Raw genomic sequence first — 27,242 nt, 5'->3', positions numbered from 1 at the left:
ACAAGCTCCTTATTATTATATTTAGCTAATTATGTGTGTGCATAGGCTTGATTTCAGTAATTGGGGCTTCTTGTACACCTTTAACGGGGCGGCTATTACGTCGCCCAGGTACATTTATATATAAACACCATGTTATAAAGACATAACCTCTGCAGTGTTTCAGGAGAAACATATAAAAGCTGAAATGAACGAACGGGTCTGGTGAAGTTTACGAGGTCTAACGTGTGCGTGTAAGCACTGGGTGATAAATATCCCTTATAGTAACTCTCCTACTGTGAACGCCAGCAACATACCAACATGAATACATTGTGGTCTAGATAAACATCCAGCCATTATTATGTTTTTATCCCCATGAAGAAAATCGCACACACAGACGTAGGTGGTAACATTGGTTCTTTATACAGAAGCTAACGGCACAGAAATTTGCTTGTCGTTATTATGAATCATATAAACAAAGAGCAGAGCGATGGAAACAAAATCTACAAACATCATGCGAATAGGGGCATCGGTGAGGGGGGGTCTCCATTCCCAGCGGGACACAAATAAGGCACTTAAACTACTTCTATCTTCCTTCTAAGGCACCTGAAGAAACAACTGTCTGCAAATACAATCGGTCGTCTTGTGGTCAACACATTTTTGGTATATTTAGGATTAAACCTGAGTCTTCACCTCGGTACCGGCTGTCCGGTACATAACAGTCCAAGACGGACGTTGGCGAGATTATGGAGTGACTGCGCTGGATTGGCATAAATGCTCAAAACACACACGGTCACCTCAACACAACGTACTGTGACGCTCACCCATCTTCCTACAAGTCCGCACTAGCATCGGAGCCTATCGCGTTTCGACAATACTTAACCCTTAGTCCAAAGCCTCCCCCCTCTAACGCTGAAGTATTTTACATCAATCAGCTATACAAAAAAAACCTCCAATGGGATTGCATCATTTAAATCTTGGATCTAGATATATATATTTATATGTACTCCGCCCTACGCATTTTGCGGTCAAGACTGTGTGCTTTATAACCTCGATTACAATTGGTAAATAGGGGGGGATTACTTGTAGCAACTAAACAGCGTTAAGCAAAAGATCAGCTTAAGATTCGTCATTGTGCAATCTTTTTTATTTTATTTTTTAAGTTTCTCTTTTTTTTTATACAAATCATGAAATACTAATTTTAACGGAAAACCTATGAAATGCGTCACATATTAAAAACAGCACTACTAACCGCCTCCCTCCCCTTGCCGAAGTCGCTTGATGGCGGCTTGATTTTTGGTCCTCCGTGGCGTTGGTGCCCCAGTTTTTGCCTTGACCGTGAGAAGAATCGGAGAAAAGTTGGGATAAATGCCCGCACAGAGCAGATTCCGGAGAACCGGATCGGGGAGGGCGAAGGTAGGTAACATTTATTGGGGTATATTGGTATTCCTTTAAAATTAGCATTTTATGAGGTGCTGTTTTCATTTTTTATCTCCAAAAATATTTCCAATGTAAAAAAACAAACCCCAAACAAACATAGTTTGAGCAGCCCCTGGCTGGGCAACATGGAACCTAACAAAGCGAACATACAATATATAGAGATAAATGTAGAGGAACATGCTTTGCTAAACTGTTAATATGGCTACACGGCTAATTATGAGAACTCAGAAATAGCAAAAGCGATTAATGAGCTTTAGAGCAAAAAGCAAAATGGCAGAGAGACTGCGATCGGCTTTACCACCTCTCCATTGACGCCAAATTCCATGGCCCCTACGCGTTAGGAATAGAATAGTGGTGGTTAGTACTACAATTATGGAGGAGAATCTCTCCTGATCTTGAATAAAATCTTTGCACCCGTTAATACTATGATCAAGTTTACCACCCAGAAATGAACAGAGTAGCCTCAAATTCCAACTTCCTAGCGGAGGAGAGACATCTACGCTTCTCTACGACCGCGTGAGTGCAATTATTCCTAGTTTATGTAGTATAACACCAGAATTAACACACTCATAAGAGTCATACTACAGGAATAAAATGGCGGCCTCCTATGGAGTTATTAACGGATGCGTCTCTAACTTCGAGACTCTGTAAAAACTGGCACGTACTGGCATAAAGGCTACGCATGGTGTGACAGGTAATTAGGCCTGAGTGACGGTCTAACCTCTCGCTGATTAGATTGTTCCATAGTTCTATAGATTTATAAACACATGGAGCTTATTCTTTGGTTAACCTATCGTATGTAACACTTTGTAACAGTGAGGTCCCCCCGGGTAATCTGTGTCCTGTCTTACAGCATTCTGATCTCTTACTCTATGGAAAACGCCACCTTAACCACTGATACTATCTGTAAGCTGAGAACCGTTTGGGGGCGTAATACACAGCGGGAGGCCGGATCTCTGACATACACTAGTCGTTGATTACCCACGAGATGGAGGAACCTCAGCTTGGGGGGGTCTCGTCATCCTGCCCAGCCCTGGCACACTGGGAGAGGACGAGGATCAAACCGGAAACATGTTGCGTCTTTGGTTTCATTTATAAACAGATACAAAAAAAAAAAAAAAAAGCTGCAATTTTTTTTTCCTTCTATATAAAATACCTGATGTAGTAAACAAAAATGTAAAAAATAAAAATAAACCACAGAAAAATAGGTATTTATGCTTTTAGTTTGGGCACTTGCTGGTACGGCTGGACCTGGTCGGGTTACATTATACTGCAGTTCTGCGGGGAGATCTGGAAGAGAGTAAAGCAGGATTAGCATCTTTCTACTAACTGAGTGCCCACTCACTCTCATCTTCACACCGGAGCCACAATCATTAAAAGTAGTAATCCCATTAAAAACAACAATCACTGGGGCAGACTAAGAAGAGCATCAGTATTTACCATTTTCCCTTCTATTGTTTCTTCAGGCTGCTATTAATGATTTATAATCCTGGACTACCATGGCAACCACAATCACATGATGTGGTGAGCAGAGAGGCTTTGGAACACTTCTCTGAGCTCTGTGACATCTCCATCCCCCCCCCACTGACATCACATGACACACTGAGTAGCTGGTGTCTGACAGCCATTTTTGTTTGTCAACCAGAAAGCTTTTGAAAAGGAGAAAGCCGCCTATCACTTCAACTGAAACCATTGATGTCGCTGAGGTACTGAGGATTCTGCCTATGCGATTATGAGGCACTAGTAACATGACGGAGGCACCGCATGACTAATATGCGTGAGGCACCGATTAGCAGACGGATTGGCTATGTTGTGACCCTCACCTTCGGACGCTGGTTACCCAGGATGTAAGATCTTGGTGTCAGGCTCTCCCCCAGGCTGCTGGCTCCTCCGGCACCCCCTGCGCTGCGGAAGGTGCGGGTGACAGTGGTGAAAGAGCTGGAGGAGGAGGAAGACGCGCCAACGGCCGGGGTGCCCCCTAGTCCTTTCTCGGCCGGCTGTCCGCAGGCGGTGCACGTAATATTGCGGGACCGCAGGTTGTACTCGCTGGGGTCACCAGTGGAGTTCTGCCCGTCCTGCAGTGGGGAGAGAACGTGTGTGCGTAAATAAGCCGCAGTGGGAGGAGACTGAGGAAGACGCTACATATGGCTGACGGCAGCTATGAACTTACATGATGGTGGTGGTGATGATGGTGCTCGTCGTCTTCATCATCATCGTCATCCTCTTCATTCACTATGGCCCGGACAAGCTTGCGCATTGCGACTTCCTGTAGGCGGTTGGCAAAGAGATTAGCGGAATCACATTATCAATATCACATGGCAGCCGCTATGCAAGAGTCATATTAAACATTACTTATCTATATCAGCACCTTAATAACGTACTGAAATCACCCCTTCCCTTGTTGTAGGACTGCTGATACCGAATCATCCCTGATACGGAGCAGGTTGGGGGTAGAGATTGTATCACTCATACACTACATAAGGGGTCAGGGAACTTTTTTACCTTTTACCCCAATATATATTTAGATACGCCGACGTTACCCCCTTGATTTGAAAGGAAGGAAATCATATATTATTAATTATTGGAATTCAAAATTTTATTGAATCTATTCAAAATTTCTTTGAAAGCTTCAACTTCAAAACTTCAGGTTTTGGAGAAATGATGTTGCTTCATTTTTTTATACGAGAGCATCAATATTGGGGCATTTTGATGTCAGAGCAATTTGGATACAGTCTTCAGCGTCCAATCGATTTCTCTGCTTTGTTTTTATGTTCATTAGAGTGGAAACTCCTTGTTCGCAAAGGTAGGTTGTTGCAAAAGGCAGCAACTCTTTGACTGCCTCCTCATGTGCAATTTTGATGCCTTTGCAGCTGTTGACATCCAAAAATATGACAGATCTGCTTTGTTTTCAATTGCTATACGTGCTTCATTATTGCATTGAAGGTCAAGAAGTGCCTCTGCCAACCCTTGAGGCTCTTCTGGTACAACAGCAATTTCACATTTAAAGGGGCCTACAATCCTACTGACAGCATGTGAATCAGCAGCATTACCCCCAGGAATTTCATTTTTACCCCATTTGGGGTAATTTACCCCTGTTCCCTGACCACTGCTCCACATCATTCTTTCCACTATCACACTGCTATTACACCACTCCCTAACCACTTCCACTGTGTCTTCCGCCACCCACTAAAGCCACCCTACCACCCACGGAAAAGGAAGCCGGGTGCCCTGTCCAGTACTCACCTCATTGGAGGAGGTGAGGAGAGCTGTACGAATGCTGTCTCCTATCCCCCAGGAAGTGTGGGTCTTCAACACAAAGTCAGTGGGGGGATTGTGGGGAACTCCAGCCCCGGAGGCCCAGATCTGAGGAGTAACGAGATGAAGACATAAAGTTACTACCCAATGAGAATTACATATCATCGCTGCTCCTCCTACTAATCTACCAGCGCTGGACTGCAATCGTATCTCGTACCGAGATATTTGTTTTCTTTCGATATTGCTAAAGGTTTTATAACAAAGTCACCAGCAGAGGGTAACAACAGTAGTCAAATAGTAACGGGAACGGTGATTACACCGAAACCTCAACGGGAATAGCAGCAACAACAGAATGGTGTTCGGATACTTCACGTTGTACACAAGTCATCATGATCAGCCATTGGCAGTTCCTAGTATTACAGACAGGAAGTCTACTGTGCACAGGGGAAACTCATATCACCAGAAAACTCAGTACAATATTTGCACTCTGGTAATTACTTTGTGAACGTTACTAATAACTGTGAAATATTACACTTTCAGTTTAGTGTATACAGCATATGCAGACGACAATGGAGGATGAATCAGATAAGGGGACATCTGAGAGTGACTGAAGACCCGACTTGGATGTTGGAAGAACAAAACAAAGTCTCAAATTAAATTCAAGATTCAATTCCCAACATACAACACCAGGGGGTGCTCAAGTCCCACAAACAAGAATAACTACAGATTAAACAAGAGATTGAGTCCAGTAAAGTACTCACCGTTAGTGTCTGTCCCGCTTTAAGTGTAGTTCTGGGGGAGAACCGGTAAATAATAGGTTTTTCCTCCCCGTTCTGACGCTTGATCTGCCAGTTCCCTAGAGCCTGATCCTATATGACAATACAAATACAGGTTTCAATTAACGTTATTGCCACTGAAAACTTAGTTATAAAATTTAAGCATGCACGTATAATGTGATGAGAGGGGTTTACAACCTGAAGATGATATTGTCACAATTGTGTGTTTTGAGGAATGGAAGAGAAAATTAATAACACCCAAAACATATATTGTATTGTTTAGTTTGCAGGAGGTAGCTGTGTTAGAAGAAAGAAGTTACCCCCACCCACCCAAGCTCCCGACTCCTGCAGCATTTCTGCTTCCCGCTGATAGACGCCTCTGAATCCTCTGCCATTGCATTCACGTAGGCTGCAGCAACCCACCGCTGACACCAATTGAATTCCCGGGACATGCCGCCAGGCAGTTTCATTTTTATCGATTACTATGCGGGCGTCTTACATAGTGGACAAGTATATTTCTTGTGGGTTTTTCTATAGTTTTCTGCAAGAAACTTCTGCGATTTGATTTATTTCTCTGCACTCACCTCACTTGTTTTATTCTTCAGACGGATGAACTTGCCCTCTTGATCTACCTCCTCTACGGATACCTTCCCGTTGGTCCTAGCATGCTGGGTGTAACTTGTGGTCTTCCTCTCTCCTTCCTCCAGCTTCCTTTTCTTGGATGAAGTGGTAATGTTTATCCCGGAATGTCCTGTCCGTGAGGTCCTCTTCTGCCCACTGGGGCTTGGAGAGAGCCGGAGCCTACAGAGGAGGACAGGAGTGAAATACTTCAATCACCAGATCAAGATCGGTAAGAGAGGCCATTACACCGTACTCTGAATAAGTGGCAGATAATAATCAAGTTTCATGTTTCCAGCCATAGACTACCGGATCCCTAGCCACAAATTCACCCACCTCTCCTCCTCTCCCTCCAGCAGCTTGCGGTAGGCGTGGATCTCCATGTCCAACGCCAACTTGATGTCCAAGAGTTCCTGGTATTCATCCAGCTGCTGCTGCATACGAGCCCTCATCTGCGCCATCTCCCTGTCCTTCTCGGCCAGCGACCGTCGGCTAGAGTCTCTCTCCCGTGCCAGGGAATCCTCCAGGTCTCGTAGTTGGGCTTCTCTAGCCGCCAACTGAAAATCGAGTTGCCAAACATGAGATGGTAAATTTCCACGTCGAGTCGCGCTGCAGCCGACTTAACGCGTTTCTGAGAAAGCCTGAACAACTGCCTCACCTGTTTCTGCAGCTGGCTGAGTTGCGCACTCAGGCTGTCTATCCGGATCCTGCTCTGCTGGATCTCGTCGTGAGCTTCCCCAACCATGGTGCTGTTCCTCTCCGCCGACTGCGTGGCGTTCTGCAGCTGGATAACGACACACGACATTCACAGTCAGATGAAGTTACAGACTTGTTTTACAACGCCATATGAGAGGGCCAAAAATTATACCTTAGCATTGTAGGTCTTTTCCAGCTCCTCCTTGTACAAGGAGATCTGCCCCTCGTGTTGGGCACGCAGGCTGTGCAAAGCGTCAGCCAGTTTGCTCTCAAACTCCTGCTGGCGCCCGCTGTCGATTTCTACCAGACGCGTATCGTGTCTCCGTTTGGTCTCTCGCAGTTCCTGCAGGAAAGAGGAAGACATCAGAATAGCTGCATTTCCTACGGCCTACGGTGTAACCGGGATGGAGAAATCTGGAGTACATACTGACCTCGCTGTAGATGTTCTTCTGAAACTCTAGCTCCTCTCTCAAAGTCTGGTTGCGGTTTTCGGCATCCACGCGGCGGAGCATCTCATCCTGAAGTTGTTTCTTGGTGTCGGCCAGGCTGCCTTCCAGCTACGGAGAGGATAAAGAGAACGGTTTACGGAGATGACCTTCAGTATATAATAGTTATCCACGTATAGAGTAAGCTAAATCTGCATCTCTCAAATAGTCTTCAAGAAGCAATAAATGATTAAAGGGGTAAAAGCAGAAACTGATGTTTTTAGAATTGTCTAAAAGATAGATTACCCTGCACGGAAAACTTTAATTGTAGGAGTTCAACAACAGCGGAACTGTAAAACAGACTTGTGTTCCAAACAATAAAAGTATCATTCAGAAATAGAAGAACGCCACCTAGTGGCCAGTTACCAAGAATAATGTGTACACACTGGCTTGGAACTACTGAGAAAGAGACTCTGAACAAACGGTTTACAACCAACATTTTTCAAAACAAAACAAACTTGCAAAACAAAGTCCATTCAAAATAAAACCTTTCCTTGTTTCGGTTTGCAGCCCGAGAGGTTAATAGTCCCTTCTCCATATGCCTGTATTGGATATAACGCCACGTTTTATGGGCGAGTCACCAATTTATCCTCATAGGGGCGGAAAAAGTCCTTCCAGGCTCTAAAAATGGCAATTATCCCCCCACGATAACCTCTACTAATTAGCGCTACAGTTACACTCTCTTAGAAGGAAGCATCCAATCTATTGCTGCATTCGGTTAGTGAATTTCCCATCACCTCCTCTGGTAAGGATTCCAACGCTTAACCGCTTGTACAGTAAAGAACCCTTTCCTATGTTGAAACCTTCTTTCTTCCATTCGCAAGAGATGACCCCTTGCTGTCTTTGTATTGACCTTTGATATATTTCTACAAATTAATAAGGTCAGCTCGAAAGTGCATTTTTCCTAAAGAACGTTATCCGTTTAATTTAACCCTTCAATTCCCTTAATTAATAAGGTAGTCTGTAAGAAGGAGGGACAGGTTTCAGAGACAGTTAGGTGCCCATATATTGTACCCTACATTCAAGATGAGGTTTAACAGGGACATATACAATGGTAATACCATGATTCATGGGTCATGAGTTCGATTCCTGACCATGGCCTTATCTGTGTGGGGTCTGTATGTTCTCCCCGTGTTTGCGTGGGTTTCCTCCAGGTGCTCCAGTTTCCTCCCACACTCCAAAAACATACTGGTAGGTTAATTGGCTGCTATCAAAATTTACCCTAGTCTGTCCTTCTCTGTCTGTCTGTGTCTGTGTGTGAGTGTGTGTCTATATTAGAGAATTTAGACTGTAAGCTCCAATGGGGCAGGGACTGATGTGAATGAGTTCTCTGTACAGCGCTGCGGAATTAGTGGCGCTATATAAATAAATGGCGATGATGACATGCCCGAATTATTTGGCTTTACGGCTCCTGCCTGACACTGTTGCTAGTGGCTCTTCTGTTATTTAGTATTCCGACGTCCTTCTCCTCGTCCGTTTTCCCCGATTGTATTCCATGTAATGTGTACATAATATAGTTATTACCATGGTCAATGTGCACAATCCTACATTTGGCTACGTTATGTTTCATCTGCCACTTCAGTTTTCCAATAGCATATACAGACACTTTACGTTCTAGGCCATCTACAAGGTCACTAATACACACAATAAACAGGACAGGAACCAATACTGATCCGTTTAACAGATGAGAGTTCTCTTTATAGTCTATCAGTTATCCTGCTGTACTATTCAGTGTTACCCGCTGTGTTGTTCTTGGATTGGATGTTCTATCCTTGGTAATCAGTCATTCCAGCTTCAGTCTTTGCTAACCTGATTTCCTCTTTACATCCTGTGCTACGTTCCTTGTGTCTCCATCATGAAACCTTGCTCAGATATAATCCACAGATTCTGACGTTCCCTTACAAAACGTTATAACCAAAATCAAGTGGGAGTGTTGGGTTCACTATTCCCCAAGTGCCCACTCACCTGAACACACTACATAATATCTCTTCTCTTAAGTGCAGCAGCGACCCTCCCATCCCCCTCCTCTGGTCCCTTCAATTGGTAGAACCACTAATTTTATGCCAATTTATATCTGGATAATTACAACTCCCCCATGTAGAGGATCTAAGTGTTCTTTGCTGTCCTTTCCCATTAGTGATAATTACTGCATTCTGGTATAATCGTTAATGCTAATCTCTCACTCTCTCTTCTGTGACCCAGATACATACCTAAGGATCCTGCATTCCCATGTCTCCACCCCCAGCCACACTGGGGCCCCACCCCCTGCCACACTGGGCTCCACCCCCTGCCATTTCTGACCTTGGCAATCTGGGCTTTCAGGTCCCGCAGTTCGGCCTCCAGGTTCCTCTTCTCCCCGATGGCGGTGGACAGCGCTGCATCCTTAGAGTTCAGTAGAGCCTCCAAATCCTTCAGACGAGCCTGAGCGGCCAACAGGTCGGCCTCCTTCTTCTTATTCCTGGAAAACAGAGTGAGAGGTCCGGGTTAGGGGAGGACAGTAACAGCTCAGTGTGTGTTATACAGTAATGATACTGAGGGGGCGATACAAGGAGAGACACAGCAAACAGAACCGGCCTATCTACATCCATCATCTGCTTCACCGAGAATTATCATTACTCACACAGTGTGAACCAATCCTATCCAGTCACTAGGAACCAGTGACATCACTGAGAGTGCAGCCTATCCAGTCACTAGGAACCAGTGACATCACTGAGAGCTCTGCAGCCTATCCAGTCACTAGGAACCAGTGACATCACTGAGAGTGCAGCCTATCCAGTCACTAGGAACCAGTGACATCACTGAGAGTGCAGCCTATCCAGTCACTAGGAACCAGTGACATCACTGAGAGTGCAGCCTATCCAGTCACTAGGAACCAGTGACATCACTGAGAGTGCAGCCTATCCAGTCACTAGGAACCAGTGACATCACTGAGAGTGCAGCCTATCCAGTCACTAGGAACCAGTGACATCACTGAGAGTGCAGCCTATCCAGTCACTAGGAACCAGTGACATCACTGAGAGTGCAGCCTATCCAGTCACTAGGGACCAGTGACATCACTGAGAGTGCAGCCTATCCAGTCACTAGGAACCAGTGACATCACTGAGAGCTCTGCAGCCTATCCAGTCACTAGGAACCAGTGACATCACTGAGAGCTCTGCAGCCTATCCAGTCACTAGGAACCAGTGACATCACTGAGAGTGCAGCCTATCCAGTCACTAGGAACCAGTGACATCACTGAGAGCTCTGCAGCCTATCCAGTCACTAGGAACCAGTGACATCACTGAGAGTGCAGCCTATCCAGTCACTAGGAACCAGTGACATCACTGAGAGTGCAGCCTATCCAGTCACTAGGAACCAGTGACATCACTGAGAGTGCAGCCTATCCAGTCACTAGGAACCAGTGACATCACTGAGAGTGCAGCCTATCCAGTCACTAGGAACCAGTGACATCACTGAGAGTGCTGCCTATCCAGTCACTAGGGACCAGTGACATCACTGAGAGTGCAGCCTATCCAGTCACTAGGAGCCAGTGACATCACTGAGAGTGCAGCCTATCCAGTCACTAGGGACCAGGGACATCACTGAGAGTGCAGCCTATCCAGTCACTAGGGACCAGTGACATCACTGAGAGTGCAGCCTATCCAGTCACTAGGAACCAGTGACATCACTGAGAGTGCAGCCTATCCAGTCACTAGGAACCAGTGACATCACTGAGAGTGCAGCCTATCCAGTCACTAAGGACCAGTGACATCACTGAGAGCGCAGCCTATCCAGTCACTAGGGACCAGTGACATCACTGAGAGTGCAGCCTATCCAGTCACTAGGAACCAGTGACATCACTGAGAGTGCAGCCTATCCAGTCACTAGGAACCAGTGACATCACTGAGAGTGCAGCCTATCCAGCCACTAGGAACCAGTGACATCACTGAGAGTGCAGCCTATCCAGTCACTAGGAACCAGTGACATCACTGAGAGTGCAGCCTATCCAGCCACTAGGAACCAGTGACATCACTGAGAGTGCAGCCTATCCAGTCACTAGGAACCAGTGACATCACTGAGAGTGCAGCCTATCCAGTCACTAGGGACCAGTGACATCACTGAGAGTGCAGCCTATCCAGTCACTAGGAACCAGTGACATCACTGAGAGTGCAGCCTATCCAGTCACTAGGAACCAGTGACATCACTAGTAGAATTCAGCGGTTCAGTGATGACACAAGAGACAGCTGTAACAAGCGCTATGTAGTCTCGCTGTTAGAAATTAACCAGATCTCAGGTTTCTCCAAGATCCACATCAAGAGCTTTATAAACACTGAATCACCTGTAGATATAACACATTACTTTTACAGCTGTCTCTTCCGTAAAGAACCTATAATTTATATTTTTTTCACCAGGAAATATGTAACCGAGCTACAGAGGAGAACATCAATTGCTGAGTGTCTGACCTGCAGGCATAGCCAAAAGTATCTATAAGAAGAGGCCAAAACGTGCCTGGACAAGACTCACTCATTCCCCAGAACGCAGCTGGACGAGGGGCTGTGTGAACCTTGGTGAGGGTAAGAAAAGTTTACACAAGTTGCTGTACATGCCACAACTATTTGTAGGAACGGGATTCACTTGTAAAGCACATCAGAAGATGGATAGCGCCACCTAGGGGGTATCTAGGTACACCTAAGGGGACTGTCTGCTCTCTGCTTCAATTAACCCTGCTCCATCTGTGTACTGTATATATAAATGTTACCTGGGCGGAAGTTGATTTTGACGTAAGAGTTTGATCATTGAGGGGGAAATATTTTACCTTTGCACATCAGACTTCCTGTCTAATTAAAGCTACTCTTGGGACAAGAAGGGGTGATATCAAATAATAACTATTATCATGGCAGAGAATCAAAAATAATATAATAATAAGGTGATTTGCAAATTATTAATAACCTTTCAGCTTTTTTCCTGGGAGAAATATAAGTATATATTATTCTACAACAATCTGTCTGCAGAGTATTGGATGTAACCCCCCATACAATCCACAAACTGTATACACACAATGTAGGTTTATCTTATGATAGTCCACCAGGGGGCGCTGTTCAATTAAACTTTACACCTAATATTTTTTGGGGAATTAAGGATTGGCAGAAACTACGTAACCCGCCGCATATATCTGCTAGATGCAATAATGACATAGTAAGAATCATGATGGAATATTCTAAAAGGAGATCAGAGAATTCCGCAACTCTCATCTCTTTCCTGTATTCATAAAGTATCGTTACTTACATCTGATACATTGTTTCCTCTGGGGAAGAAGAAAGGGATTCGTCCCACCTTCCATTCCCCAGCCCCCCCCGCCCCAATCCATCCCCAGGTCCTCTGTATACATCCACCATGCCTTTCCCTGCTGTCACTACATTAAATGCAAATATTTATTATAACCTTAGATTATGTATATGTCGGAGATGATATTTATAATAGTTATAATGCATCCATCATGGAGAGGGTTATGTAGAAATCCAGGAGCATTCCTGGTATGTTTAGTACAACTAGCAGAGTCACTAATGTGTTTGGTGGAGCGGATCCAACACACAGATGTACGCACAGAGCGCAGTGTTTATACAGCAGGGTCCCAGAGACATCAGTCAGCCCGGGACACGTCAGACTACCGACAAGTCACAGACTGAGAGTTATATAGTGGAAGGAGCAGGGTCCTCCAGCAGCACAGAGTATATCAGGAGATGAGTGATGTGTTAGTGAGGACAGGGCTGCATGTGACATGATGTGAGGAGGGGAATGGGGGCAGCAGGAAGCCACAGACTGAGAGTTATATAGTGGAAGGAGCAGGGTCCCCAGCAGCACAGAGTATATCAGGAGACGAGTGATGTGTCAGTGAGGACAGGGCTGCATGTGACAGGGGCAGTGACATGATGTGAGGAGGGGAATGGAGGCAGCAGGAAGCCACAGACTGAGAGTTATATAGTGGAAGGAGCAGGGTCCCCCAGCAGCACAGAGTATATCAGGAGATGAGGGATGTGTTAGTGAGGACAGGGCTGCATGTGACAGGGGCAGTGACATGATGTGAGGAGGGGAATGGAGGCAGCAGGAAGTCACAGACTGAGAGTTATATAGTGGAAGGAGCAGGGTCCCCCAGCAGCACAGAGTATATCAGGAGATGAGTGATGTGTTAGTGAGGACAGGGCTGCATGTGACAGGGGCAGTGACATGATGTGAGGAGGGGAATGGAGGCAGCAGGAAGCCACAGACTGAGAGTTATATAGTGGAAGGAGCAGGGTCCCCAGCAGCACAGAGTATATCAGGAGATGAGTGATGTGTTAGTGAGGACAGGGCTGCATGTGACAGGGGCAGTGACATGATGTGAGGAGGGGAATGGAGGCAGCAGGAAGCCACAGACTGAGAGTTATATAGTGGAAGGAGCAGGGTCCTCCAGCAGCACAGAGTATATCAGGAGATGAGTGATGTGTTAGTGAGGACAGGGCTGCATGTGACAGGGGCAGTGACATGATGTGAGGAGGGGAATGGAGGCAGCAGGAAGCCACAGACTGAGAGTTATATAGTGGAAGGAGCAGTGCCCCCAGCAGCACAGAGTATATCAGGAGATGAGCAATGTGAGGCTCCTGTAACACTAATACAGGAAGATTGTGGTGTCAGGCACGCCTCTCACAAGTATAACTTCTTGTCAATGTGGATTCAGGTCATAGCACTAAGGAGATTCTTCAAACTGGCGCGTAGGACTGTAACCAAACAACCCGGATCACTCGCCAACTCTTTGTTTTACGAGATAAAGGAAACGCCCAAGTCTCAGGTGGAAGTTACAAAACCATCTGACAGATGTCCCCCGAGGGAGCGGGTGGGTCCGGGGGGAAGTCAGGTGCCAGGTTGGGACTTGTCAGACAGGAAAGGAGACAGAGCTGGGGGAATGTAGGGGGGGGGGGGGTTATATTCACAAGGTCAAATCAATCTCCTTCTACAGGTATGAAATAACAGAGATGTTCACTACTTTTTTTTCCTATACACACATTCGATTGAAAGCTCTTTGGCCAAGGCATAACGCTATCACGGCTTCAGCACAGGAAGCAGCCGAGGAAGTGATGTTATATAATTAAGGACCCACCACTGGGGGCGCTCTCCCTCTGTAGTCTGGGCTCATCTTCCATTCTATCTAGACCAGTAGTAATATAAACATAACGGGTGCGGTCTACGCGACTTCTGTCTGTGTCAATGAACATTTAAAGAGAGAATAAACTCTGGCTGCCGAGCGAATCGTCTGTACGGACGCGGCAGACCGAGCGGGGGCACGAGGTGTCACCCCCTGGCACGTTATAAGGTATTACAGCTACGGGGCAGGAAGGGCCAGGATGTAAATGTAATTCTAGTGCCACGTCTGTGTGTATTCAACGCCTGACTCATCCTACTCTTCCTAAACGGATTATTTGCCAATTTTATTCTCCGTCCCAGCCAGGTTTCCTCCCGTGCAGACTCACAGGAGCACTAAAATTTGGGGGTGGCAGATATTGGGCAGAAATTCAGCGTTCACGCTCATCCTGAAGAAGTAACTCCCCCCCTCCAAAACAAAACACTGACCCCCTCCAGGATGTGGAAGAGAAGCAAAAGAAATCACGTGTGTAGGCGTTGATGGATGTGCATGAAGTGTGCACAGATCGGATCTAATTATGGGTTATACAATTATATTAGTCCCCCCTCCCCTCCCTGCATTACCGAGCAGGAAACCCTGTATTGCACTGAGGATAGGAGACTTAATTCCGGTATCACAAGTTCTTTTTATGAAAGAATTTTTCTAGCCTCACTGTCCGACAGCTTAGATCCGATTTCACTGCATAGGAAACGTACAGAGGCCAAAAACTGAGAGTGCCATCAATTCAAATATAGATCTGGAGTCTAGAGGGGGGATTGTAACTATATAACACTAGTACATAAGAGAGGATGCGTATTACTGACCTGAATATATGAAATAAAAGGTTTATACTTAAACATGTCCATCACACGCTCTCTCTCTCACCCCTCCTACGTGTTTGCCATGTTAGAGTGGAGGAACTGTAATAGAGCAGACAGAGAGTGACTGACAGATTTGCCAACTTGCTTTGCAGAAATGCACTGCGTGGATTGGTGGATTCATACAGACTCAAACGTCAGCAATTGCAGCTTTTTGATCTGCATCAAACGCAGGTCCTAAAGATGGGGGAGGTTTAAGACCCAGGGTCAATGTTAAACCCATAACATCTGGTGTAACAGAGGCTTAACCAACATCGGAGGGTTCAACGGCAAACGTGTACCTGGTACAACCAGATCTTAGACAGTCTGTTGCAGTTACCAAGAATGTGAAGCATGTAAAACGCTGAGAGGGGGTTTATATACAGAAGTGAAAGCACAAGGGTTTATTCTGCAGGAATGTGCACAAACATACCGTGTTATTACTAATGTTTATTTATATTGCACCAGCATACTATTGCAAATGAAATATGAGCACAGGTATGTAATAATGTTGGAGGGGAGGGGGGTTCCCATCAGGATTTTAGGGGATTTTTTTTTTGTTCTACAAACTGTTATCAATATGACCGGACATAAATAACTCTGCAGGTACAGCCTTGTGTCTCTGCGCACATTCGCCACGGGTGGATGTTGGGCGCGCTGCTGCTCGTGCGGTCATGGAAGTGAAGGGCGTCCAGTGATTGCAACCGTGCAGCGCCCCCTAGTGGGCGGAATACTTGACCATCACAACCAGATAACGGGCAGGTTAATTAGGTCACGTTCCTTTAATGTCAGTCAATCAGTCAGGCCTATCCTAAGGCTTGCGGGACTACAAGTCCCAGCACGCCCTGCCAGGCCAAACCAAACAGGCTGTCTAACCTCTTGTAGTGCTGAGACTTGTAGTTCCCCTACAGCCGGAGAGTCACAGGCTCTCTAAGCCTCTTGACATGCTGGTACTTATAGTGCTATAAGAACTGATGAGAGCTGCGGGTTGTATTTGATGGGGAGAATGTCTAGTTTGTAAATAAAAAAATAAGAAAATATAAAATACACAATTCAAAAAACAAAACGAACACTCTAGAGTCTAGACGGACACAAAGGCTCCTCCGATACTCACAGGCACCTTGGATAATCCTACATGGGAGATTTGCCCTTTTATCTGTTCAGCACAGCAGGCAAGGGGTTAACGGCGAGAGACACTTGAGATCCAGCCTTCTCCCTGCAACCTAATGAGTCATCACTCCACGCCCCATCCCTGTGACCAATATGGAAACACTCGAGGAAGGGGGGGGGGGGGGGGGGGGAGAAGAGTCTGTGCTGGGTTTGGGCCTGTTCCCAAGGTTTGGCATTTCCTCCAACACAAGTGAGAGCCCAGAAATAAACACTCTGGACGCACAGACGGCAGCCGGGTTCTTGCAGATCTGCAGATGGCGATCCGTACTCAATTATTCAGACGTTGCCCACTGTCCACTGCCATATTTCTATGCACGTCAATCCCTCATCGCAGTCACCGACTTGGATCAATATATAAACAGCTGCGATATAAGCTGCAGCAAACTTTTTTGTACCACAAGCTCTCACTATGTAGAGAAGGTGGAGGACATGCCGCAGATAAGGCTGCGTTGAGCCAACTAATAGGACATAATATAGACCTGTCTGACATTGTTCTTTACCAAACCATAAAGCGATTGTATTAGTTGTTTAGCAGACGGAGCGGGGAACAGCCAGGACGTGTTGACACAACAGTATCACGCCCTCTTTCTAAATACCTGTCAGGTTCCTCTTTACACTAAACCCAACTGAGCAAACTGACATCTGGATTAAAAGAGGGATGAAAGAGAAATTAGCTTCCAGCCCGACGAGTTCAGCCCGTAGTCAGACGCCAGATCTCTGCGCAGTTTACCCAGTCCTGCGGCGGCTGCCACCATGCCGGCGGCGACACCTGTTGCCCTATCGAGTCACCAGGAACCAGCGATGGGACTGAAATAAAAACCACCGCTGCCAGGGAAGAGTGCGTTGGAATATCCACGGACAGCAGCGGTAATTCCGCCCTAAACGACAGTAGTTTCTTGGCATAACGAGACAACGGCAATCAACGCCAAGAAAACAATCCCATTGTCAGGATGAAAGTATTATATATCTCTGGAGGCCGACTGACTGTCGTAGGAAACCCTTCCAAACTAGCTGACCACACTGCCGTATGGTGCCGCTGATAGGCAAAGTCGTCAGACGACGCTTCGTGCTGAGGAAGAGATGACTCCCGTCAATCACCACCCTCAGCTCCGTTCAGTTACTGCCTTGGTTTCTAACCTAGTCCATGCAAAGCCGCTTTGATGGGCAAATTAGCGAGCGCCATTACCGCAAGATCGCCGAGATGACCGTCCGCTGGCTGCCGGGGGACCAGACGATCTCTAGTCCTTGTTTTGGTCCTCATGTCCTGACTTTTATATAGGGAAGAGGTGGGTTTTGTTTTCTCTGGAACACAGGGCGACGGCAGCTGAACCAATATTTACCCTGTTAACTCCCTAGAAACCACCAATGACCAGGAACTTGCCTCGGGACGCGCTCAGGGCGTAGGCAGGCTGCACTGTCGCTAACATTGGTTTAGCCTACAAGATGGCGCCTGCGGTCGGGAGCGCGCGCAGCGGCATCCCTTGGCCGCCGCCGGCTCTACCGAGAAAAATGGCTTCCTGATCCGCCAAGGACAGTTTTACTTCACGAGATTTCTCCTCTCTCCCTCCGAACACCCCCCACCAGATTTCACAAACATTATGTGTAAATCTCCAGCTCCTGTTTAGAGCGGACGAGTCTTTATCAACATACTCTGAATTCCAGTGTGTATAATGTAATGCCCGAGGTGCAGTGATATGCAAACACTCTCTAGAATTCCTGTATATATATATATATATATATATATATATATATATATATATATATATATATATATATATATATATATATATATATGATCTTTGATGGCGGAAGGATGCGGCGCAGGGGGCGGAGATGACAACCGGCTGCCGGTTGGATGGCCGCAGGGCTCCTCCGCTCAGAAGCCGGCTTCCATTTCTACCACAGATCCTCCAGCACTCAGACACGGCGATAGCTAGCAGAGGTTCACCTTAAATAAAGTGGGACTCCGCCACCAAACCGCTAGGAGGGGGGTCATAAACACATCTCATTTAAAGCAGAAAACGGGGATCGTGAGCAATAGTCAGCCGGTCGTATTTCCCAGAATCCCTCATGTTCCTCCTTACGTCTGTGTCTCCGTGGTGACAGACGGATAATCACACTTTTATGTGGGACGATACTTCCACCACCTCCGCTTTCTACACATTAGTTCCTCTTTCACAAATAGAAATCACAGCTTCCTATTTACACGTTATTCCTAGAGAGCAGCGGCTGACACACTCACGTGGCGGATGTAAATAGTGCGAGGGTGACAAGGTTATACCTGGGTATAGAGGAGGCACAGTGGTTAGCATTGCTGTCACATGACTGGGGCCTTGGTTATGATTGCGAACAGAGTACCAATGCTGCTCCCTCAAGATCAAGGTAAATGAACAGTGGATGGGAGACCCTAATCCCATTATCATGCGTGCTTGCAATAGCTCCGCCCTGACCCCTCCTCTGGGCACGCCCCCTGATAATCCTCCATATTTACATTTACGTAACATTTCAATAAGTCAAGCATTAGAGTGTAAGCTCCTAGGAACAGAGTCTCCCATTATAGTACTAGAAGAATAACCTTCTAGTAACAGACTCAGAATACACACTAGATTGTAAGCTCCTAGGAAAAGGTTCTCCTACAAAAGCACTAGATTATAAAATTTCAGTACCAGTAGATTGTAAGATCCTAGGGACAGTTTTTTTCAGTACAGAACTAGACTGTTATGCAAAGCCCAAGGGGGCCATGCTGAAGAGGTTGCTCGCCTTAATGTTAATTTACTGGCTTGCAGTTTGTGCTTTTCAGCCACGTCTTCATCATCAGGCGGAGATGTTTAGTGCAACATCCCTGGGGTATAATACATCGCTGCGACGCGCTCTGTACACACAGACATACAACTATATCCAGCGTGCAGCTGTGTGCTGCTTCCACAGGGGTAGTGCAAATAAAGTCTCATTGTAGAAAGACCTGGCTGAAGAGCACAGATGGTGACCAGAAAACGTGTAGGAGAAACCAATAACAAAAGTCGTCTGAAGGTGGAAACACTCTTTATAGGAATACACTTCATTGTTTAAGTATGGTGGAGCCGTCATGAGAGCAAGAAAGTCATTATAACACTAGATTGTAAGCTCTTCAGAACAAGACCGCCCCATTCCCCCAAGTGTCACACTAGATTGTAAGCTCTGAGGAACAGTGTCACACTAGAACAGTGTCACTAGATTGTAAGCTCCACAGAATATTTCCCAAGTATCACACTATATTGTAAGCTCTGAGGAACAGGATCTCCCAAGTGTCACATTAGATTGTAAGCTCTAAGGAGCAGGGTTTTCTGTCTCAGGGTATAAGTGACCGATCCCATGTACGGTACAACGAGGAGCCTCCATCACATTACAGACAGCAGCGCTGCAGTGTAATGAGATAATAAAGATGGCGGTCTGATGAGTCAGCGCGCGGCCTACTGCAGGAAGGAAGTCTGCTGTGAGCTGGGATAAGACCAGGACACACTATATCCTAGTGGCAGCTCCTCAACAGAGTTATTACCGGCCGTTGGCTCCTCCTGGGAGGGGGGGGGACCCTGTAAAACAGAAGCAGCGATGGTGGTCTGTACATGAAGAGGTTATATACAAACACACCAGGGAACTGCGGTTACACCAAGACACTGCTATACAGAGAATACTTCACCAGCTGCAGTAACGGCAGATAACAGCATCCGCCTATATAATCATCTGGCCTCTATACGGATGCCTCCAAGCTTGCAGTCTCCTGGGTAACAGAAACGTTCTTTACAGATCGGTGCATTGACACACACAGTGTCTTGACAAGTAACATAACTACCGGTTTGCTCTGCTTTGCTATTTCAGCTATTTGGCCCATCGCTGTAGCTGTCAAATCATTGGCTACCATAATGTTTGTATTGACGTTTGGGAGGAGTTAGAAGGAAATACTCCATCACACTTTACATTTAAACAAAACTGTAGGAGAAAAGTCAAGTTTACATTTATATAGATTGTATTTTACTTTCAATGTCTTGGTTTTTTTTACTGTTTGTTTGTACGGAACTTAAGGCCCAGAATATATGTCATCCATCCACGGCCGCCACATATGTTCCGTAGTAGAACAACAGTCCCCCAGTACTACGTATTACAGGCCGCTGTCGCTGCGTGGAACAGCTGAGGCGTCTGCTGCCCTCGTAAAACCCATAACAGGTTCTACATCCCTGGATCACGTCTGTCGTCTCCCCGGCCAACTGCGCGGAATCCGGAGAGGGAGCAGCTGCAATTCCAGGACAACTTGTCCTGCGCCTATTGTCATCCAAAACCTAATAACATTTGCTTAGCAAAACCGAGCCCCCCCCCCCCCCCCTCATCTCACTTCTGCTAAAGAACAAAGAGCTCACACATGTAATATAGGGAATACAAACGGGTAACTTCAAATTCCTCATTCAGAAGCCGCAGATATACAAATCAAGGAGACGTTAATTGGGAAGGGGGGGATCTTCGGGGTCTGAGTCACGAGCTGGCTGGGAGGACAAGAATCCTAAACCACAGTGGAAACTTCAATGGCCGCCTCCTCCGCTCCGGGGCGGGAGGAACCATTTTTTTTTTACGAGATGAAATAAAAAGAGAGAGAAACCAAATCTGCTCTGTACAAGCGGCCCTTTGTTAGGAGGTTCTGTGTGATCTTGTACGGGGGGGGAACGCTGGTCTACATTACGAAATATTATAGAATACAGATGGTTTCTAAAGTCTGGAAGAAAAATCCATGGAAGAAATTATCTTGGTCATAATTTCTTATACTCCCATTAGAGTCGACCCCACCGGGCATTAAACCACTCATTAAGTCATTTTGTTTGGAAAGGAGACGCTAATCTGCGTCCTGAAGGCAACGCTAGAAATACGACAAGTCGCCATAATACGGCGATCATTTACTCGTCCCCTCGTCCGTATTTCGGAAAAGTTCTGGATTAACAGATCCAACAGCTCTATCTAAACCATTTCTAAATCCCGTCTGACTCTACATTTGCATAAGGCTTAATAACGCTCATCGCTGATGTATTAGCCGCCCCCGCAGAAAAACGTGTCCTCGCTTCTGTAGACAAAAGTAAGACGCTAAAAATAAACAATATTGCTGGCTAGAGGCGAGGACTCTTCACTTACAAAATATCTGGGCACATCCCAAGATGCTCCGGGGCCCCAATCAGCGATCGGCAAACTTGAAAATAAACAAGACGGTCAGGGAAAGGAATCTTGTGCGTGTGGGAGGGATATCCAGGTTATATTATGTCTTCCATGTTATAGTCACACACCCTTATCCTAGGCCCAGATCAGCATTCCTCCCCCCTCCCACAGTACAAAATGCTTTCACTTTCCCGGAAAACAGCTACTTGCCCCCTAAGCAAATTGTGGAGAAATCTAGAGAATGTAGTAAAACGCTGGACCTTGTAACGTAGCAGCAAGAACGGCCTGACATTTATGGCTCTCTCTCTGCCTCTGATAAAGCCTGAGCTATATAACCCATACGTAGTGACAAAGTGCAAGCCAAGAGGCCAAGACGACGACAGCTTTCAGGAACAACCCGCTATAAGGGACACAGATTCACCACCTCCATCTGTCTCGTCTAGATTGCAAGCTCCTACGAGCAGGGCCCTCTTTCTTCGTGTCCATCCCCTACGTCAACTGTGTCCTCCCTAGTGACATCGCTGGGTAACCCAGTGGCGATCCATGGTTCCGAGCGGATTCACAGAGTAAATAATGGATTAGCTCACAAGATGGCCGCCAACTGTGTGTAGTCGACACTTTTCTGAGAGAAAAACAGGTGAATCTGAACAGTAGACCGTTCCCTTTTGGTCATAAATACAGTTTATCAGCGATATATGCGGATGTTTATAAGCGTAAGTGGTTTCCTTTCCACGTCAGCGAGTCGATTCTGGCTCGGGGGCCCTGGAAAATGTCCACCCCAGCGGCCCAGGACCAAGGACTCGACGCGTCTGTTGTCTCCTCGCCCTAACTGCTGACCTTTTCCCTCAAAGCGCCCACGGTCTCAGCGCAGTCATCTGTTCTAACATACATTAGGGCACGGGAGCGCAGGGCACGCTGCCAGGCCCAGTAGCCTGGTCTTCAGACGATCTCCCGGCCATGTTGTGTGTGTGCGGACAAAGAGACTTTTTATCTGGGCTCTGGGAGCGGCTGCGTGGAGGAGATGTGGAATTTCAGCAGCTAAAGTTGACGTCCGACGCTGGCAAGGAACCCGGACGGCTTGTGACGACGGACAGTCACACAGAGCGTCTTCGGACAAGGACAGGACTTGTGAAGGATTCATAGTCTCATAGTAGACTATATAGAAAAATATTTGTTTTTTCTTCTATTATAAAATTCATATGGGTAGTGGATAAGTGAAATAACCTCCCATCAGAGGGGGTAGAGGCTAATACAATAGAGCAATTTAAACATACTTGGGATAGACATAAGGACTCCTTGCAAAGAACTAGGATCAAATAACGTTTGAGGTTACCATAGGTTAAAAATTGGGCAGACTAGATGGGCCAAGCGGTTCTTATCTGACGTCAAATTCTATGTATCCTGGAGTGACCCACATTAATAGAGCATCTAACATTAAAGATCAGCCTTAGACTCCAATGAAACAGCGCCACCTACAGCCTAAAGGATCATGAAAAAATAACTAATTTATATATATATATCATAGCAAGCGACCGTTTGTCCTGGTTACAACAGGTTAAACATTACCTATCAGTGAATGTGGGTGTAAGTTGTAGAGAGAGGAATTAGCTTTAAGGTGTTGCTGAAATTCTCTGACATGTGCAGGAATGTGGTACATGTGTGTAATTCACTACAGGAATGCAGGGGCTCACCCGTGGACCAAACAAGAGGGCGCTTGTTAGAGCTGACCCCATAATGCAGCCAGATGACATACCCAAGTGAAGGAACGGAGTAACAACAACAGAAAACATTCAAGGCTGAAGTAACGGGTGTGAAAAACAGCCACAGACTACAACGTGGCCTGCAGCCGTACCCCTCCGTGGCATGTACCTGCACTACACGTAAAATATTTTCCCAGGGTGTGCCCGGGTGAAACCACAACGGCCACGGGACGACTCCCTGACAGGGCTAATTGTAATTTGTTCACCGTTTTACCTCAGATAGCATCACGGCGGCCATTTTGTCACCACATGTTTACTACGGGGAGCCGTTGGCAACTATCCACGTGGGCAGAACATGCAAAGATCGAGCTGAAATACAACCGGATACACTTATTTAACGGCTTAGCAAGCTGGCACGTTCCCTCAAACCCTGACGGAGCCGATTCTACTTCAAATAAAGTACAAAGACAAAACGGCTCTTCAAGTCTGGATTTTAGATCATGTGATTCTGAGAACCATTATATCCACTTATAACATATCGCAAACATAACGTACATCAAATTAACCCTTTCGCCACTCCAGTAAAAAAAAAACAAAAACCATTTCCTGATTAAATGTTAAGCTTCGGCTTTATGCGAAATACCTGCACGCGCTGCCTACATGGACAATATTCACCCTCAAACACCTTCCGAGATAAGCCTAACGCCAGCTAGGCTGGGCTAATTAACTGGCAGCAGGAATGGAAGAAATCCAAAGTTTAACAATCTCAAAAAGTGTCAACAGCTGAACCGTGAGGATTCGCCAATCGAGCGCCAATTCCGGCGCACAGAACAGTTACGTCCAAAAGTTACAGTTAAAGATTTGATCATTTGTGCTAAACATTCATGTCTTAATGAACGAATGCATAACATAAAACTAATCAATGAATGAATTCATAAATTATAATATATTTTTGAATGGGTTTAGATTTGGTTCGGTAGTCAGTAGAATTTTTATGTATAAAGGATTTGATAATTAGTATTCGGAAACACGGATGGGGTGCACCTCTAATTAATAGGTGTGAGCAGCTTGTCATTTACCTAGCAATCTATTGTCGTTGGTGTTACGGAATCCCTCTCCTAGGCAGGGCTCTGCAAAGCTTACTGATGTCTCATTATATCTGAGCTATCCCTGTTCTACGCTGAATCACACGTTCCGACTGATCCTCCCAAGTTCTCGTCACTTATTTCATCATGACCATCCTTAAAAACAAGTTCTACAATTACCACAAACCTGACCACTATCAGACGATTCTTGCTAGATTTCAAGTAGTACAACCATATATATATATATATATTTTATTATTATAAAGTTCAAGGTCCCTGACAGCTTGCCTCATTGCTCGTGTCTCTAATGTTACTTAGATATAAAACCAAACAACATCATACAAGGCCATCAACAAAGCTGCACCGACATACATCTCCTCTCTTGTCTCAAAATATCTCCCAACTCTGCAACTCCGTTCTGCGTCTCTCATCCACCCTCATTACATCCTCCTATTCCCGGTTACAGGACTTTTTTTGGGCTGCACCCACTCTATGGGATTCTCTCCCTCGCACAATAAGACTCTCCTCTGGTCTACAAGCTTTCATGCGTTCTCTGAAAACCTACCTCTTCAGACAAGCTTATAATATTCCTCAACCACCCTCTTTACCTCACCCTATTACCACCCGTTACACAATTTCACACAAGACAACTACCCCCTGACCAACATTGTTGTGTGACAGGATCATTTAGCTTATGAGTCACTTTTACCTTTGCAGTCTGGCTGGGCCGAAATGCAAAATGTAGACTTAAGTAACCTCATGTATCAATCTCCCATTGTCCAATAGATTGTAAGCTTGTGAGCAGGGCCTTCTCACCTCTTTATCTGTTTTACCCAGTTTGTTTATTAGTTTACTGTGTTTGTCCCCAATTGCAAAGCGCTACGGAATATGTTTGCGCTATATAAATAAACGATAATGATGATCATCTATTAATATAGCGCCAGCAAATTCCGTATCGCTTTACAATTGGGAACAAACACGATAATAAAACAAGACTGGGTAACACAGGCAAAGAGTTAAGACGGGCCGGCTCACAAGCTCACAACATTCCACGGAGCTGACACACTGAACATGTTACCAGCTCATCAGCCGCTTGGATCACACAGTAAACGCATGCCTGTTTTTATAGAGAGCCGCAGGGGCCCCACGCGGTATATAGTTATTTAAGAGCAGAGGAATAATCAAGGGTTGGAGGGATTTGCCAGGAATGAATGGTATAATTTGGAAAATCAAAAGCAGAAGTTCCACAGAACTTGGCAGCTCACCATCTGTTTGGGCTGAAGAGAGTGGAGCTGGTTTGGTCGATTCCATATAGGGACTTGCAGAAAGTGCAGAATTACAGCCACAGACTAAAACCCACCAATGCGTGAAATTTAATAGAGGGCAAGTTTTACTGGAACGGATTCCGAAACACCTTGAAAGTCCTATCGTCATTCAACACCCTGGGTGTGCCCTTATCAGCTAAGTGGCAGCATTAAAAAACGCCCAGACACAACATGACCGAGAGGAATTACAACATGGCACATCTCTATCTCCTGCTTGGCACAGGACAGGCAGCGCCGGCAGGTGGGCGCAGAAGACAAAGGCGACAGCTGCAGGAAAAAAAAACAGCTGCCGCTGTCACCCTGAAAAAGATCCTCGTGCCAGCCCAATGGGCAACTAGGTGCCGGATAAACGCACAGTCTGTCGATTGAAAACATGTTGGAGCAGCACAGGGAGCCTTAAATAATCCCAGATAATTCAGTCACTGCCTTCACACTAAAATAAAACGCAGGCTGGTTGGGGGAAGGGGGGGGTGGAGAGACCCAAAACTGAAGGAGGGGGGAGGTGGTATAGGTGGGTGGCACGCAAGAGGATGCAGGATAAGTGGTATTTAAGTTTAGCGGCGTTTAGTAGGTGGCACAGGGAACGGCCTCCCAGCGTAGAGGGGTGTAAAGTGCAAATGGATCATCCACAGAGAAGGGAGAAAAGTATTTATGGCTACAGAAAAAGACATATTAATAGGACACAGCCTGCCTGCGCTACAGAATATATTGGTGCCATAAGCAAATGGGGGGACACAGAGAGAGAGACAGGGAGGACAATATATGTTTTTCTCAGGAAGGAAGAGAGTCTACAATTAATGACAGTTCCGTATCATTAGCGCAACAGACACACACAACCCTCAGTCCGTCAGTCCAGCTCTGTGAGCCGTTTGTTTAAACAGAAAGGTCACGCTCCCGTCTTCTTGAAAGCGAAAGTGGATTATACAGTAGTGTGCAGGATAATTCCAGTCATTTACTATCAGACACAAGCAGCAATAGGCAACCGGGTGTTCTTGCAGGAATAAAGGGTTAACGACACAAAGTGAAATATAAAATCTTGGGTGCGATAGTGCCACCGTCACCCGGTGCTCGCCCCCGGGCACTGCCACCATCCCTACCTTGCTTTCAGCTCGTTGTATTCCTCCCGGATCTTGCTCAGTTCCAGCTGGAGCCTAGCCCTCTCCTTGGCCACGGAATCCAGAGTCTTGCGGGCATCGGCCAGCTCGTTCTCGTAGGCGCCCTTGATGCTGCCGACCTCCCGGCTGACCACCTCCTCGGACTCGGTGATGCGCAGGCGCAGCCCGGCGTTCTCCGACTCCAGCGAGCGCACCTTGTCGATGTAGACCGCCAGGCGGTCGTTGAGCTCCTGCAGGTCTTCTTTCTCCTGCAGGCGGGTGATACGAGTCGGGGAGAGCGGGGTGGACGAGTGCCCACGGGTGTTCCTCTTGGATCCCGGAGTCTCCATGGTTTTTTTTTCTTTTACGGCTAGATCTGCAGAGAGCGGAAGGGAGAGAGAGAGAGAGTGAGGATCCTGTGCTGTGCTGGCCTCTCCCGTCTCTGACAGTCAGGGTGA

General features: G+C 46.3%; 1 protein-coding gene across 1 annotated transcript; it reads right to left on the bottom strand.

The window, feature by feature from the left end:
* Positions 1-376: 376 nt before the first annotated feature.
* LMNA (lamin A/C) lies at positions 377-27,242 on the bottom strand. Its single transcript, XM_075192574.1, has 12 exons — positions 26,788-27,242; positions 9,548-9,704; positions 7,193-7,318; positions 6,934-7,104; positions 6,724-6,849; positions 6,402-6,622; positions 6,032-6,248; positions 5,433-5,540; positions 4,660-4,779; positions 3,587-3,682; positions 3,240-3,491; positions 377-2,706 (listed from the first exon to the last, which is right to left on the bottom strand). The coding sequence occupies exons 1-12, from the start codon at positions 27,132-27,134 to the stop codon at positions 2,677-2,679; spliced, it is 1,971 nt and encodes a 656-aa protein (XP_075048675.1). The 5' UTR covers positions 27,135-27,242; the 3' UTR covers positions 377-2,676.

Source organism: Mixophyes fleayi, chromosome 12, assembly GCF_038048845.1.
Source record: "Mixophyes fleayi isolate aMixFle1 chromosome 12, aMixFle1.hap1, whole genome shotgun sequence".
In the NCBI taxonomy this organism is placed as follows: Eukaryota; Metazoa; Chordata; class Amphibia; order Anura; family Limnodynastidae; genus Mixophyes; species Mixophyes fleayi.
This window is presented reverse-complemented; position numbering and strand designations above follow the sequence as displayed.